The 16,978-nt window shown below is 52.3% G+C and overlaps 1 protein-coding gene across 2 annotated transcripts in view; it reads right to left on the reverse strand.

Annotated features, from left to right (window-relative positions):
- Positions 1-3,245: 3,245 nt before the first annotated feature.
- Positions 3,246-16,978, reverse strand: part of SLC6A11 (solute carrier family 6 member 11) — a 132,646-nt gene continuing 118,913 nt past the window's right edge. For both annotated transcript variants that reach the window (XM_040491968.1, XM_040491967.1), the window contains 6 exons: positions 16,804-16,916; positions 13,598-13,735; positions 9,495-9,597; positions 8,540-8,640; positions 7,589-7,759; positions 3,246-3,624 (listed from right to left, as the gene is read on the reverse strand). In XM_040491968.1, the coding sequence (XP_040347902.1) occupies positions 3,472-3,624; positions 7,589-7,759; positions 8,540-8,640; positions 9,495-9,597; positions 13,598-13,735; positions 16,804-16,916 (779 nt within the window). In that variant the 3' untranslated portion in view covers positions 3,246-3,471. The remainder of the gene's footprint in view (positions 3,625-7,588; positions 7,760-8,539; positions 8,641-9,494; positions 9,598-13,597; positions 13,736-16,803; positions 16,917-16,978) is intronic.

Below are 16,978 nucleotides of genomic sequence, written 5' to 3' on the forward strand. Positions count from 1 at the left end.
AATTTCTAAAATCTGTAGCCCTCAGCAGAAAGTATCAGCTCCTCAGTGCCTGATTCTCTCCCCTGCCCCCTTTCCCAAAACCAGAGGAAAATCTCCTAGGTCTGAGTAGACTTTGACTTCACTTCCAAACCTCCTCTGTGCTCTGGTTATTTGCAGTGCCTAACAGAGCTAGGCTGCAGGGTCACATTTGGCCAGCAGGGGTCACTAGCACACACTGCAGGCTACAGGGTCTACTGGGTAAAATAATGCCATAGGTTACAATTCTGTAAGCTTAAGTGTCTGCAAATCAGATTTCCTGGGGATGAGGGAGACCCACATTTCTGTGACCCAGTCTCTTTGTGTCTTAAATGCTTTGCACCAACTGCTTAATACACTTTCAGACACGAGGAGAGAATGGTGGCAGATAGGTGACTGTACCAATCCCTGTGGCTCTATGAAATTATTAAGTTCTCAGGGACCCTCTGGCCATCAGAGATTTTCTGAACCTGGAACTCTGTGGGGATGCTTTCCTTGTGAGTGGATGCTACTGCCTGAGAGAGGGTGAGAGGCCAAGACAGGTTTCGGTGGATCCTGAGATCGGGGATTTTAAACAGAAGAGTCAACCACACAGGAATGAGCAGACACTGTATATGGATGATCTTACTGTTCTGTGGACTATCCTGGAGCCCAAACCAGGGCTGCATGTTTCAAATCGTCATGTCTTTCCACCCTACCTTGTCTGCCTCAGACATGCAGGTCTGCCAGCATGGAGACAGTAAGGCACAGTGGGTTTTGAGTTCAGACAGGGTTTTGAGTTTTGAGTTCAGACTGGGTTTTGAGTTCAGACAGACCTGACTTCTCTGTGTCTCAATTTCCCCTATCTGTAAAGTGGGGGATGTAATACGTGGGAGGAGCCTCTGTTATGGGACTATTTTGAAGGAGTAAAGAGACAACTTTTGTAGAGGACCTAGCACAAGGAGATGATGGCGAGGAAGGAAAGGAAGTGTGGGTTCCTACAACACCCCCGGGTGCTTCTAATTTGTAATCCTGAGTTAAAACGGCAACCTCCAAGTATGGAACCAAGGTGGTTTTGCAGGTATATCGTGGAGGTAATACAGTACAGGAAGAGCAACTCAATGAATACCACTCTGCTGGGAACAGCCACATATAGTGTGTTCATTCCTTTAATTTTTAAAAATGAGTAAGCAGACAATCGTGTGCCCTTTGAATACCCAATAAAAACGTTCATTATGTAAAACAGTACAACCTTTTTCATTTTTTAATAATTCTGTAAATATCTCAGAAAGGATGTATTGTTTCTAATGAATATCAAAAAAGTCACCACAATGACATTTCCCCTGCCCCCACATTTCCCTCCCCGCCCCACCCCAAGTTGCCCAAATACTAGTAGGAAATTACAAAAAACAAAGAGCAAAAGCCCTCCCTCCGCCCTGCCCCATGAGTAGTGTTAAGTGAGTGAAATGTTAAGTGCCACAGGTACAATGCATTGCGTCCCCAGCAAGACCTCAGAGCTGTAGGTGGAGAATCGGTAGCAGCAGCTGGGGGGAGTCTCCTTCCCCGGCACCTGGTGGGACAAGAAGAGTAGCCGAGGACAGACACAAGCAGAGGGCTCAGCACAAGGCCCAATCTTCCTGGGTCCACTTCTGGGGCCACCAGGTCAGACAGCGTAGGGAGAGCCAGGCAGGCCTGGGCAGTGTGTGCAAAAGGGGGCCCAGAACCAGGCGTCCCAACCTGCCTTGGGGGTGGGCACTGGGCATCCCTTCTAGCAAACTTGGGCTTCAGGTGGGGGCTGGCCAGAGCAGAGAAGCTGTCAGTTTGGAAAGTTTTGGGTGAATCAAACAGGTGGGTTCCCTATGGGAAACTCAAGTCTTAGTTTGGAGAAAGCTCCTGTTTCCATCAAATAAAACCGGCAACATACAGGAAAAGGATAAAGAATGCACCTTCCCTGTCCCCAAATAACTCAGAATCCAAGAGAGAGGGTTGATGAAATCCAGTTAAAGAAGAGAGGTCAGGCAGAGGGGTCTGAGGCAGCACTGGCCTCACCCCCCAGCAACCCCAGGCCTGCACAGAGGGAGGGGTGGGAGCCCAGTTCTCCCCTCCAGTATAAGTGCCAAGGCTTCTCAGCCACCTGGTGAGGGAGGCAGGTAGGATGGCTCCCAAAAACAGGGTGAGGAAGAAGCCTCTGAGAGGAGGGTCTGCTGGTGATAGGAAAGAAGATGGGGAGGACTGAGAGGAAGTAGGACAGGGGGAGAGAGAGAAGGGCAGAGGACAGCAAGAAGGAGAAGAGGTGACAGGCAGATGGAGAAGGGGTCAGAGGAGAAAACCAGGGTTCTGGCCCTACTATGGCTCCTTCCCCTGGGAGGCTGGTGGAAGGTTCTAGACACAGATCCCTGCTGGGGCAGCGGCAGGACAAACAGCCACAAGGGAATAGCGGCTGCTTCCTGACCCCAAATATTAGCGCCCAGGAGATGCCAGCGAGCCCCATGAGAATGGAGAGGCAAAGATGAGGGGGGAGAGCAGATGGATAGGACAGGAGGAGCCCTGTCATGGGGGCCTAGGACCTGGAAGGACTCCAGAGAATGGAGCCACTCACAGACGCATCAAACTAGAGTTTTAGGGGGAAACACCACATCATTTTTGCAACAAACTTGATTTTAAATAAGCAGGAGGTGCAATGCAGCGATGATAGCTTGGGAGTGAGTCTTCAGAATAATCCAAGATCAAGGTCAGGCCTGCCAGCCAGTGAGGCACACTGAGAGAATCCCCAAGAGATGTGGCAGGGCCAGGAAGGACCTCAGAGATCACCGGATCCAGCCCTCCCCATTTGAGAAATGGGGAAACTGAGGCCCAGGGAGGTAATGGGAGCGCCCAAGGTCACTTAGAGGGATCAGGGCGGAGGTGGGGTTGGGGGTGGGCTATAACCCAGGAGTCCTGAGTCTGGTGGGACTTTCTCTCCTCTGACACAGCCTTGCTGTCTGCAAACCCACTACTAAGGGATCGGGGATGGCAAGGGCAGGATTTGAAGGCAAAGGCTTCCTGGGGGCATGGAGGATAGGCAGCTCATCAGGGACGAGCGTGGGATGCGGTCTGGTCAGCTAAAAGGCTGACGGAGAACAGGCATCACTCCCACCCCACCTGCCCCACAGCCCAAGTATAAAAGTTTGACCATATGATACAACTTCTCCCTACCCCCTAGAAAACATTGGTTAACACCATCCTAGCACAGAAGATTCTGCTAGTCCCTGTACAGTATTATCTCTTTGTAATGTTACTTACATGATAACTGGGGGCAAGGAGGGGAATGCGACTTTCCAGAGTGTACACGGCCACCTTAAAATTAACTTGTTAATAAATCCTGTGCAAAACGAGCAAGCCTCTATCATTAGGTGAAATACATGTTTCAGGTATTCATTTACACACATGGGGTGGGGGGAGGAAAGGAAGGAGAGGCATCCGAGGTGGAGGTGTTGCTCAGAAGTGTGTCTCCTTCTCTGTGATGGCTGCAATGGTCCCATCGCCCTTGAGTTTGGCGTCACAGTCATTAACCGTCACCGTCCGTGGGCCTCCCCCAAGCTTGCCCCGCATTTTCAGATCAGCGCTGGGGATGGTCAACTTCCGGAATTTCTACGTGGAGAGGAGAAGAGCTGTCTGAGAGGGATTGCCGGGGTCCCGGCACCTGCCTCGGCCTCTCCCACCTGCATGGGTGGACACCACGGGGCCACAGAGCCATCAGACCAAGATCTGGGCCTTAGCGCTGTCACTTAAAGCTCTGTTCTAATGAACTGACCTTCGTGGGTCTCAGTTTCCTCCTCTGGAAAATGGGGACAATGAGGAGTAAGGAGATGGTTTGTACAAGTGCTTAGCCTTGTACCTGGCCTACTGGGTATAATCGGGGGCTGACCACCTCGTCCCTCCCTGTGGTGGAGAAGAGCAGCTGGGCTTTGAATCTCTGCTCAGCCACTCCCTAGCTGTGTTGGGGAAGTTATCTAACCTCTATGAGCTGCGCTTTCCTGTTCTGTGAAATGGGATAATAGTACTTGCCTGCAAGGGGTGTTGTATGAGGGAGCTAAGGCTCACTCTAGGGCTGTTTACATGATTGCTGGATAAATGGGTATATTTCCCACAAAAGGGATGTCATCACATTGCCACTGTCCAGGGGAACATGTGGTGTGTGCCATGTGCTCCTCTGGCCACGCTTAAAGGTGGGAACATTGTCACAGCCACAGCCCCATTCCACTTGGAAAGTGGCCAGCACTGGGCTGGGCACAGATGGCATGACTCTCATCCTGACTGTACCAGTGAGGGAGCAGAGGACACAGGCAGACTCCTGACACACGTCTGCTGCCACAATGCTGCCTGGGGCCCCACACCTCAGCTTCACATGTACCCCACACATTCCATCAGGAGAAGACACTATACCAGGATTTGAGATGTCCTTGCTGGGCATAAACCCTTTCCCCCAGGGAAGCCGCAAAGACTCGGGAGGCCTGTTTTTTCATGATCAAGGTTCTGTCTTCTCTTGCAGATACTGCCATGCCTACGAGGCTGAACCTACGTTGTCCAGGTGGGATAGGCAGCCCGATTCCCCCGTGCTGAACGCCTCCTGTGTGCCAGGCACTGCACTAAGCTCTTGACACAGGACAGGGGCAAAGACTACTGGCTCCAGAGCCAGGCGCTTGGGTTTGAATCACAGCTCTGCCACTGAACTGGGGCAAGAAACTTAACCTCTCTGCGTCTCAGTGTCCTCATTTGTCAAAGGGGGAGAACAAGGGCACCTGTCTCCTAGGATTAACATGAGGTCCAGTTTAGTTGAGCTTGTCACAGACTAGCACAGATATCTATCCTCACAGCAGTTCTCAGAGGCGTAAGTACCATTGACCCCATTATTCCTTCCAGATCCTTCCTGTCAGCTGGTAGAACCTTCAGGGAAGGCCTGGAAACCAGTTCTGCTGTCTTTAACGAACCTTGCTGTCTGTGGAGGCAGGTACGGGAGCTTAGGGACGTGGAAGAAGCTCAGGAAAGTAGCCTCTCCTTCCCCAGCCCTCCCTCGCTCCCTCCCTCCCTGCTTGGCAGGCCTGAGCTGATCTCTGGAGGATTTGTAAGGCGACATAGAGCATTCCTGAATACCAAAGGCCACAGAAGTTTGGACAGGGGCCGGCAGGGACCACGGACATGGTTTGGTTCCAGATCAAAATTCACCAACTGCCCTTGACCTATATTCCCTGCAGGAGCCAAGGAAACTTTCTTTGGGGGCATGAGCAGGTCTGAGAAAGGGACTTTCCCTCTCGGCTTGCTCCTTCTGGCTGGATATGTGGAGCTTTTTTCTGGAGCTTAGGCCCTTCGGTGGGCAGGCAGGCTGGTTGCAGCTGGCTCTGAGCTGCATTTGGGTGTCTGCATACACAACTACTCCCATTTCCCTTTGGCCTTGTCCTGGAGAGAGAAAGGTCAACCCCTGAGATCCCTGTCATGTGGCACTGGGGCAGAGACGGGGGCTGGCAGTGGAGTGTGGCCAGGCTAGCAGATGAAGGAGGCTGCAAAACTCGGGCAATGAGAGCCCAGACTTCAGAGTTTCTGCTCTGTCACTCTGAGGCTGTGTGCTCTTGGACAAGCTGCTTCACTTCTCTGTGCTTCAGCTTTCTCCTCTGCGAAGCGGGAACAGGAAGAGCCTCCACCGCAGGGGACTACTATGAGAATTCGATGGTGCGGTGTTTGTAAACAGAACAGCGTCTGGCACGTAGCAGTTCCCTAAATGAGTGAGAAAGTGACTCAAGCCATCTGATGTGCCAGCAGGTGGGAAAGGAGAGTAAAGAGCCAGCGGATGCTCTGGAGTACCACGGTGTGTTTGTAACTCTGCCCGCCACCAAGGGACCACATATGGTACGATGCCGCTGACAGGAAGTGTCCCGAGCAGGCAAATCCACAGAGACAGGAGATGCATGGTGTCTGGGGTGGGAATGGGGAAAACTGTGAAAGGGCATGAGGGGTCTTCTTAGGGTGGTGGACAGGTTTTAAAGCTGACTCCTGGTGATGACTCTCACACACAGAAAGTTACTACAAAAATCACTGAATGGTACACCTGACGTGAATTTTAGGATATATAAAACATACTGTAACAAGATTGTTTTCCACCATGGAAAGCATTCTGAAGTTTCCTCAAAGAGTTAAAAATAGAACGTACCATATGATCCAGCAATTTCACTTCTGGTATTTATCTGAAGGAAAGGAAAATACTAACTTGAAAAGGTATGTATGCCTCCATGATCACTGCAGCATTATTTACAGCAGCCAGGACATGGAAACAACCCAACTGTCCATCTGTGGATGAATGTATAAAGAAGATGTGGCACGCATATATATGTATGTATGTGTATGTGTATACACACACACACACACACACACACACACACACACACACACACTGGAATATTACCCAGTCATAGAAAGGGAAATCCTGTTTGTGACAACATGGATGGACGTTGAGGGTATCATGCTAAGTGACATGAATCAGACAAGGACAAATACCATATGGCATCACTTATATGTGGAACCTAAAAAAACCCAAAAACTGAAAAACAAACAAAAACCTAACACACAAACAAACAACACTTAACAGAGCTCAAAGATACAGAGAACAGACTGGTGGTTGCCAGAGGTGGGGGTGGGTGGGGAAATGGGTGAAGGGGGTCCACATGTACAAACTTCATGGAGACGTAATAAAGAAGTCATAGAGACATAATGCACAACATGGTGACTATGGTTGATAATACAGTACTATATATTTGAAAGTTGCTAAGATAATAGATCTTAAAAGTTCTCATCACAAGAAAAACATTTGGAACTGCAGGGTGATAGATGTTAACTAGACTTAACTGTGGTGATCACAATACATACAAATGTTAGATCATTATATTGTTACCTAAAACTAATGCTATATGTCAATCATATCTCAATTTAAAAAAATTGGTTTGCTAAGCTTTGGCTGTGTGATGCTCACTTTGGGTTGAATGATTTAACTTCTCCGAGCTTCAGTTTCTCTACCTATTGAATGCAGAAAATGAGGCCAGCACCTGCTTTGCTCTGAGGACTAAAGGAGATACAGCATGTACAGAGTCTGGCACGGTGATGACACGGGATAGGTGTTCCCCCTCCCTTCGCCCCAGGTATGGGGTCCTTCATGAATTAACAGGACAGTAAAAGCTACCACTTGGTCACTCTCTGTTCCAGGTCCTGGTCTGAGTGCTTTTCCCTGTATGAACTCACCAAGTCCTTATAAAACCCTCTGTAAGTCAGGAACTGCTGTTGTCCCCATTTTACAGATAAGGAAACTCAGAGAACCTGGCCCAACCTCAAGGCCTCATACTGATGACCTCACATAACGGAAACAATGAACACCTGCCAGGGAGGGGCTGGCAGTGGCTTCCCTGAGAGACACACGAGGGCTCATTCTTAACACACTCCCTGCTCAGGTAAGACCCATGGACTTGCTCCTGCTCTTTGGCCCACCCGAGGCAGAGCCAGTCCCTGCATGTGCCTCAGCCCCCCTCAGAGCTGCCCTTGCCAGCTGGCCTCCTGCCCGGGACTGTCTCACCTCAGGCAGCGTCCCCTCTGTCTTCCACACCTTGATGAAGACCCAGAGTGGGATGCACAGCATGGACGAGAGTGCCATGAGCCAGCCAATTCCGTAGCCCCAGGTGGGGTAGGTATACATGTTGTTGTACTTGAGAGGCTTGTACTTGACCAGGAAGAAGATGAAGATGCCCTGTGGAGAGACAGGAGAGGTCCCTGGGGGCCCGGCTGCAGGCCTGTGTGATGGTCTTGGACAGGGGAGGCGCTGCACAGGATCGCTAGCACTGCGGGCACAGGGAAGGGACGCCCACAGGGCCCAGCACCTCCTCGGGGCTCGGAGCTCCTTCCCCCCCCCAGGAGCCCCATCCACCGCCTCTGCCCAATCAGGGATTTTCATTTTTCCCTAGCTACTTCTTGGCATTGCTTTTAAAGTTGCCTTTCAAAACCATGATGGTTTGTGAAGATGCTCTGAGATGCTTCACATGCCAAGCACCTGGTAAAGAGCAGCGGGGCTGCAGTTTTTATCAAACATCCATTCACAAAGTCCCCTCCAGGGTCTGGCCTGAGGAGCAGAGCATGAGCTCCAACTTTACCCTCAATTCTGTGGCTTTCTCAGTTAACTGCAAAGCTAAACATTGTCCGTGGTACAATCCTTGGGCCCCACGGAGACAGGCCCCGGACACTTAGCTTGTGGGTATAGAATCCAAGGCTTCAAGAAGGGACAAGACTTGCTTGTGGTCACCCAGCAAGCTGGTGGCAGAGCTGGGATCCCAGGGAGGCCCCTCCCTGGCCGAGCCCAGAAACTGACCCCATGACTCCAACTTAGAAAGCTGTCAGGTGCCGTGGACTCTGAATTCACAGAGGGTCACCCAGGGGGCCATCACCTCCTCAGTTTCAGCCTTGGCCAGGCTTGTGGCGATAGAGTGGAAAAGCGGGTGGGCGGGCTGGAGGCAGCTTCTGGCAGGGCCCTTACCGCACAGATCCCGGGGGTCACAACCTTCCAGCACCATTTAATGAGCGACAGTGGCCGGTAGCCAATCATGTCTTCGATGTTATCGTAGAAGCGATTGCTTCCTGTCCAGGATAAAACAGACAGCCACACACACATCCCAGAGAATTTTTGTACAAGACTCAGACAGAAGGCTAGAAGTGTTTGCTTTTCCCAGCCCGAGACAGACAAATGATGGCAGGGACCTTATTTACCACTGAACAGCTACCAGGATGTTATGTATGTGAGGTTTCAGAATATACTGCAGTAGGAGGAATTCTGGTCTGATATTGGGAACACCACTGACCTTGGGCAGTGAGGCCCAGGAAACAGTAAAGAGGAAACATTTCTGGGAGCAAAGTAGAAGGTGGTCCCTTTGAGAGGCAGACCCTGGGCCTGGCTGACATGCGTGGGGGCAGGGGCAGGGCTCTGAAGGCGACTGCTTGGCTGGACTGTTAATGAGTAGGGCAGCCCACAGGGGGCCCTGTTCCCAAGCTATGCTCCCAGTGGGGGTGTCCATCACCAATGAGCCAGATCCTCATCCACTCATAGGATATAGGAGGAAACAGGAGGACCACAAGGCAGCTGCTGACTGAGGGCCAGGCACTGTGCTTGTTGTTTTGCCCACACTATCTCCTACTTGTAGACATGGTGAGGGCTACTCCATTTTACAGATGGGAAAACTGAGGCTCAGGGGCAGAGAAGCACAGGCCCAAGGTCACAGTGCCTGAGTCTGGAACCCCTCCCTGTGCTGCAGGGGTGTAAGAGTAAGAAACTCTCTTGACAAGTATGAAAGGCCGAGCCCCTGAGGAAAGGAAGAAGAGGTGGACACAGATGCAGACAAGCCACGGAGAACCTGAGCCCTCCCAGGCCCCAGGCGTCCATATGCTGGGCACCACGGCAGGCTGCTGGGGTGTGGGTGGGCCCGGCCTCTACTCACCATACACCCAGCCGATGCAGATACACTCAAAGATGGCCACAAAGAGAAGGCACATCCCGCTGGCAGCATAGGAGTCGAAGAGCTGGAAGATGTACATGCCACCCTGCAGAGCAGGAGGACAGATACATGGACAGAGGGACGCAAACACACATGGGAGAGCAGGGTTGGCCAGCTGGCCTCAGAAAGGCCTCTGCTCTGCCCTGGGGCTACCATCGGCCAGGAGTCACTTCCACCAGGGCAGACTGCTTCTCCCTATCCTCCCCAAACGATATCCCTTCTGCACCTGGGCACCCCATAAGATTCCACCCTCTGGGGCTGCTCAGATTGCAATCGTTTGTCTTGTCTCTGTTCCCCACATGCCAAAGACAACATGGAAAACCAGAGGTGGCCTCAGCCCCTCTCCCTGATGGCTCTAACAGCCTCCCCACAGGTCTCCCTCTCTCTAGATGTTGGGCACATCAGCTTTCACCAGGACCTTTATAACACGCAAATCCAACCATGTGCCTCCACAGCTTAACATTACCCCTTGGCTTCAGGCAGCCTGACAGTCACAGCTGCCCTCTCACTCGGCCTTGTCTGCCTTCCTACCAGCCGACTTCAACACGCTTCCCCCCGACAGACCAAGGGATCGTCCTGCCTCTGTGCTGTTCCCTTTTGCTTGGTAAGTTCTTTCAAAGCTCAGCTCAAATGTTACCTCATCTAGGAAGCCCTCCCTGAAAGCCTCTGTAGCACATTTTCTGGATTCACAGTTTTTAAAACAAGTTTTCCCATCAGCTGCTCTATTAGCTCTGGGCTTCTGCTGGGGAGGCCCCCACACCAGTTTTGTCTCCTGCCAGCGCAGGGCCTGGCTCGAAGTAGGTCCCTGATAGTTGCAAGTTGAATTGTGTGGAGTGAGAGCCCCATGGGGGAGGGACTCTGAATGGCTTGTCCACAGCTGTGTCCATTTCTGGTCAAGGCCTTGGCACAGACTAGGTGTGCAATCTTTGTGGAATGCAGGATTGGCATGGGCCAGCTCTGTGGTATATACATCTGTGATGATGGACTTCAGGGAAAGGCCTGGGAGGTATAAGCTCAGGTGGCCAAGGTGATCCGGGAAGGTTCCTAAAAAGGAGGGATGGCATCTGGGCTGGGGGAGGCGGGGAGGCCAGCTACAGGTGTGGGAAGGGTTGGGATCCTTACAGAAAATCTTTATAATAAGTGACTGCCCTTAGGGGAACACAACCAACAGCAGGAGAAATAAAAGTCGAAAAGGGAAGGAGGGTCTGGTTGGGGGAGGCACTGTGAATGCCAGGACAGGAGGGTAAGAGGCCAGGACAAAGCCTGGACAGCCTCCTGTGTGTCAGCCACAGGGAGGTAATTGGAATTAAGCTTCTGGTCTGTGCTCCCACAGCCCCCAGGGCCTCCTCCTGGGACTATTTCCTCACATCTGGACTGGGCTGGGACTATTTCCACACATAGGCTGGGACTATTTCCTCACATCTCTTCAGCTGCATCAGGGGCAACATCTCAGTGCCTACAGGGCCAGACAGGTAACACAAGGGAGAGACGTTGGCCCAGTTGGCAGGAAGTGGTGGGGACTAGTGCTATTTGGCCACACACAAGTCTGGTTGAGTCGCTGGGGGAGGCAGGTCTGAGTGTGGCCAGATATGCAGATTTTCTAGAAGATGCTAGAAATCCAGGTTTTCCTGAGAAATCTTTCTCTCCTGAATAGTTGGCAACCTCTTCACGTTCTTAAAAACACATTGGGGGTGAAACAAAGGGGATCTCTGGGCCGTATCTGGTCTGGGGCCTCCCATCGGTGCCGGACATGGTGGATATTCAGGTCTGTGAGAGTAAGGAGCCAACTGGAGGCTCCTCTGCGACCAGCAGTGGGCGTGGCTTTCTGAGTTAAAAGCAGAGACCACACTCCCAAGGGCTCTCCTGAGCGTCTCCTTCCATGAACACCATACATGCGTATGCAGCGCTCTCCAAGCACCAGGCTCTGAGTGAACTGCGTGCTGGGTCTCAGTCTGGTTGGTCCTTGCAGTGTGTGTAATTAATTACGAGGCAGGCACGACTGCTGTCCTCGGCGTTCATGGGGGAAACCAAGGCACAGAGTCATCCGGCTTTAGCCAGTCACTGGGCTGAGGACTCAACCTAGGCTGACTGCTGCACAACCTGTGCTCTTAACCCTCCACCACAATGCCTTCGTGGAAGACAAGAAATCTGTGGCCTATTTCTTCCCCAGAGCCGAACTTTAAATGTGTATACTTAAGGGAGAGGATCTCGCCGGCAATTACTGTGGAGGCTGGGGCGGACACGGCCCATTTGGCCATCTGAACTTCCTGCTGCGCTCACTCACGGATCTTCCTGCAGGGAGGCAGAAGGTCGGCATGTGAAGCCCACGCATCTGCTGATGAATGGTCAGCTCCTCCCTGGGGGCCAGGAGGCACCCCTGGGCAGATCCACGCCCTCAGGTTGAAGGGTGGGCAAGCAGGCTCTGGGAGGCCCGGGGCCCCCAGCACCGGAGGTCCAGCAGGGTCCTCTGCCCGCCTGCTCCAGGCCAGTGACATCCACGCCCACAGCCCGGCTTATCTTCTTGCAGCCCAGTCCCCACCAGCCCCCTTTAACTCATCACGTTAACCCTCCAATTTGTACGTAGGTGACAAAAGACTCTACTTTGTGTAATGAATCAGCACTTAATGAAGCCCTGCTCACTGCAGGGCTGGTTTCCCCAGTGGGAAGAGGAGAGATAGAATGCCACACCATTCATTTGCACAAAGCTGATTATCACTTCCATTAATGTGACAATGACTAGGAACACTAATCAGCCACCACGCCCTGAGTGCCTGCCCCCTATGAGGCCCCAAGGGAAGAGAGCCCACCGGCCCCAGCAAGGCCAGCTCCTGTTTTCAAGGACCTCAGAGCCTGGTAGGGGAGAGACAGGTGCTTGGAGGGGTCATTCTAAGGTGGGAGAAAGGCTGGGCTGAGCCTGGAACAAAGTGCTTGGAGGAAGGAAAGCAGAGGAGGCTTCCAGGAGGCAGCCTCTGAGCTGAGAAGCAGAGGATGCGGAAGATTCCCCAGACCGACCTCAGTATCATCACCTCAGCTGCTTTGATGGATCTGGAATTCCCTCCTCTCTTTCCACGTTTCTTACTAAACCTCTTCTTGTCTCCCAGCAACAGTTTTCTGTGTTTTTTTCTTTTTAAACTAACTAATTTTGTGAGTATGGGGGAAAAGATACCTAATGTCACCACCTCAAGGTACTTGAGAAAGTATTTATTGGACAGGATGGTTGCAGGAGAAACATGGTATTATGAGTCTTTTTTTTTTTTTTAATGTTTATTTATTTTTGAGACAGAGAGAGAGAGACAGAGTTGGGGAGGGGCAGAGAAAGAGGAGGACAAAGAATCCAAAGCAGGCTCCAGGCTCTGAGCTGTCAGCACAGAGCCTGACATGGGGCTCAAACCCACAAACCGTGAGATCATAACCTGAGCTGAAGTCTAACGTTTAACCGAGGTGCCCCCCCAGGTGCCCCAAGAGAGTCTTAATTTGAGGGGTTAATGGTGAACCCCTCCTCACCCACAGGCCCAGCAGAGGCAAGAAAAGGGATACATAAGGGGTTCTGGGGCTCAGACACACAGTGCCTGAAGGTGCCATACATCCTCATGTGTGTCGTTCTCAGTGATGTCCCAGAAAAGCCTGCTCTGAATGTTAGTCCAAGAGCAGTACCTGGTTGAAGGGTGCATAGCTAACACTGTCCCTTTCACCCAGAAGTTACAGTGAGAGTGGTCCGGGCATCCAGAGGCTCATGACTACAGATAAACCCAGTATCTCCCTTTCTGAGTTTCACTCCTGTCTGGTAGCGACCACGGTGACCTTTAGCTGAGCCTTCACACGCGTAAGACATTATGCTAGGGGCTCAAGGAGAACTTCGAATGATTTGCACAACAACCCATTACAAAGAGGAGAAACTGAGTCCTAGACCTGTGCTAGACCTGCTCAGGGTCAGATGGCCAATTCCAGAGCTGGGCTTTGACATCAGACCTGCCTAAGCCAGAGCCCAGGCACTTAACCGTCACGTTACCGTGTTCACATTGCTTACTTGTGTCCACATGGCTCACCTCCGTTAGCATCACAAGGCCCAGGAAATAGGAGACGACTGATAGAGCCAGGATGAGCAGCTCCCGCCGGTAGCCCCTCCGAAAGACCTTGGGGTACATGTCCACCACAGCGGTCACGAGGCTTTCCACGCACACAAACTGGACGGGGCAGAGAGGATGGTGTCAAGTCCAGGAGAAAGCCAGTTCTCAGCAGCCCTGGCTCTGGACAAGTGCAACACGTCTAACCCCTGGGCTTCTCGCCCGCTGGCCTTACCTTCCTTCCCACACTCACACTGACAGAGGGCCCGAGAATAACAACAATCCCAGCACTTAATAGAACTTCCGCAAGTGCATGGAAAAGATGGAGACCCTGAAACTCCAAGAGGGGAAGTAACCTGCCCAAGGTCACTCAGCAAGGAAGCGGCAGAGTCAGGACTTGAACTGGGGTCTCTGACTCCAAAGCTAGTACTCCTTCTCCCCCATATTTCCTATCAGGAGCCTACGTGCTGGGCCCTGTTCTGGGGTCGACTACTTAAGTGAGACGCTGTCTGGGAGGCAAGATAGGCTTCTCTGTACCTATCCTGAGAGTGAGTGCTCTGGTAGTGGCAGGCTCTGGTCAGTGTCTGCAGGCAGAGCTTGATTTCCTCATTCTCTAGGACTGTGACAGTTCCCCTGTCCTTTGCTTCTGCTGGGCAAGCACCCCTCTGATGCATGGAGAGCAATCAGAGGCGAGCCAACTCCCAGCTCTTGTGTTTGTGCTGTGGGAGACTCTGGGCCCGGCCAGACCGGGCAGGCTCAAGACAACACAGCTTGAGCCCCTGTCTGTATCCCACCATGCTGAGACAGGGCCAGACGCACGGTGTCACTTCTATTCCTACTCAACCATCAACACCCAGCCCAAATATCCCAACACACAGTCACCCTCCTCCCTGGGTTCTTCCAGACCATGGGCAGATCTCCTGCATAAGCCTTTTCCTGACTGCTCCTTCTTTCCCCCAACTTGGGCAGAACAGACCTTTCCTCTCCTCTACCCCAGCCCCCCCCGACCTCTGCTTCACCTCATGGGTCCCGTGCTTGGTTATATCTGTCCCCTTACAAGGTGGGACCCTGGATTTTCATCTCTTTCCAGTGGCACAGAGGAAAGGCCTCAGAAAAGGTTGATAAATTCATAATAATAATAAATAATGGCAAATGCATGCTACTTATGGTGAGCCAGGCTCTATTCTAAGCATTTAACAGATACTAATTTATTTAATCTCTATGGTACTATTATTATCCCTGTTTCATAAGTGAGGACGTGTAAGCATAGGGGGTAGGCCACCTGCCTGAGGTCACAGAGGTATTCAGTGATACAGCCTGGGTAGGAAGCAGGGAATCTTGTTCTACAGACTGGGCTTTAACCACTGTGCTGGACTGCCAAGAGGGAGGGCAGCAAAAAGAGTAAAGAATTCTTTTACTGGTCACCATGTTGAGATACCCCCTTCCCTGGGGCCATCTGTTGGACCCATATCCTTTCTACTTTTCGTTTCTACCCCCTCAGAAAAGGTATTTCCAACTTCACTGTGCAGGGGACTGAAGCACAGAGAGGTGAAGTGACTAGCCCAGAGGAACACAGCTAGTGAAAGTCATGGAGCTGGGACTCACACCCAGCCCTGTTTGACCCCAAAGCCCAGGCTCCTAGCCTCCAGGCTACCCTGTCTCTACAGTAAGGCTGGCTGCACTCATCCTTTCTCCGGGGTCCCCAGGGAAGGAAGGAGATGCAATTCAGGGAAGGCTGTTTATCCAGGACCCAAACTGAAGAGACATCAGAGCATGCGGTAGCTAAGAGGCACAAAAACCTGGGTGCATGTCCCAGCTGGTCACACGGCCTCAGTTTCTTCATCTGCAAAATGGGGATGACACAAGGGTCCTCGGTCCATGTGGTTATTGTGACAAAGAACAGAGGATGTGGTCCCAGCATAGCACAGCACACACGGGGTGGGGGGGAGCAGATCACCACCTGCCCGCTGGGCCCCCGGGTCTCCCTTGCTAGCACAGTGTCTCAGCCCAAGTGCTGGCTCCACTCAACACCCCCAGGGACTCACAGAGCCGAGGCCCCCGTCCCCCACCTCCCACTGCAGGACAGTCACTGTCACGCACAAGCTGCCAATCCCTCCCGAGGCCTCGGCCCTCAACAATAGAAGGGAAGATTATCAGCAGGAACACCCGGTGCTTCAGCAACTCAGCTTTGCAGTTTCTGAGAAATCATCCGGGGGGGAGATCGGACTTGGCTGGGTTGACAGACACACCGGCCATGAGGTCTGGGTGCTAAGCGACTTGCACAAGGTCATGGGTGGGGCGTAGCACCTTGCCGCAGAGGCTGACAGCACAGCCTCCGGCCTTGGGTAGAAGATGTTCACTGGGGCTCACAGGAAAGCCCGCTGTGCTGGAACAGCAGGCAAAAGGGTGGATTTCGTCGAGTGGAGAGTGACTGGAGGCCATGGGGGTCTGGCTGGAAAGCCGAGGAGAGGACTGGAGGAGGGCTGGGAGTGCAGGCTGGGGTGAGTTTTACAGGGTGAGATTAAATGCATGCCTTCGTGAGGAGAAAACGGAAAACGTGCACAGATAAATTGCTAGTTCTAACTATACACCCTTCACTGAGGAAGGCAGGCTGCCAAGTGCAGGGTGGGTGGGGGGAGCCCTATTAGCAACAATGAGAAGAGAGCAGATGGGTGGGATGTGGGGTGAGTGGGAGCTGGTGGTGGTACTGAGGACCCTTGTGGCATCCTGGAGTGCCTTGGGGGGCCGTAACACCGAGAAGAATGAAGGAAGAAGGTACTTTTCTGTGTTCCTGTGTCCCCCACGATTTGACTGGGACAGAGCCCTCAGATATGCCATTAACTATAAGCCTCTCTCTGAGAATTTCTTCCTGCTTGCTAAGTGGTGCTACTAGGCAGAAATATTTTCACCAAATGGAAGTATTTAACAATTAAAAAAAATTTTTTTATTGGGAGTTGGGAATTCTGGGTAAGGGAAAGTATGTTTGGGAAGACGTGGAGGGACCCATACAGGTACATCTGGGGGTGACAGAGGAGACCGCCTGGAAGGGGGTGCTGAGAGGAGACCACATGGGGACAGCAAGCAGGGCCCTGACAAGCAGCACCTAGAGGTGGCAATCAGGCCCCTGAGCTGCTCCCAAGTGCAGTGTCTGGCCTCCCTGCCCTCCCAGCCTGGGTTCTCCCCCTTACCTGGCTGTCCAGGCCCAAGAAGATCAGCATCATGAAGAACAAGGCAGCCCACAGTGGGGAGAGAGGCATCATGGTGACAGCCTTGGGGTAAGCAATAAAGGCCAGGCCGGGGCCTAGAGAGGAAGGAGAGAGAGAAAGGTGCTGGGTGGAGCTTGGTCCCTCATTCAGTTGTTAT

This window comes from Herpailurus yagouaroundi, unplaced genomic scaffold (assembly GCF_014898765.1).
Source record: "Herpailurus yagouaroundi ecotype Mexico unplaced genomic scaffold, PumYag 183, whole genome shotgun sequence".
In the NCBI taxonomy this organism is placed as follows: Eukaryota; Metazoa; Chordata; class Mammalia; order Carnivora; family Felidae; genus Herpailurus; species Herpailurus yagouaroundi.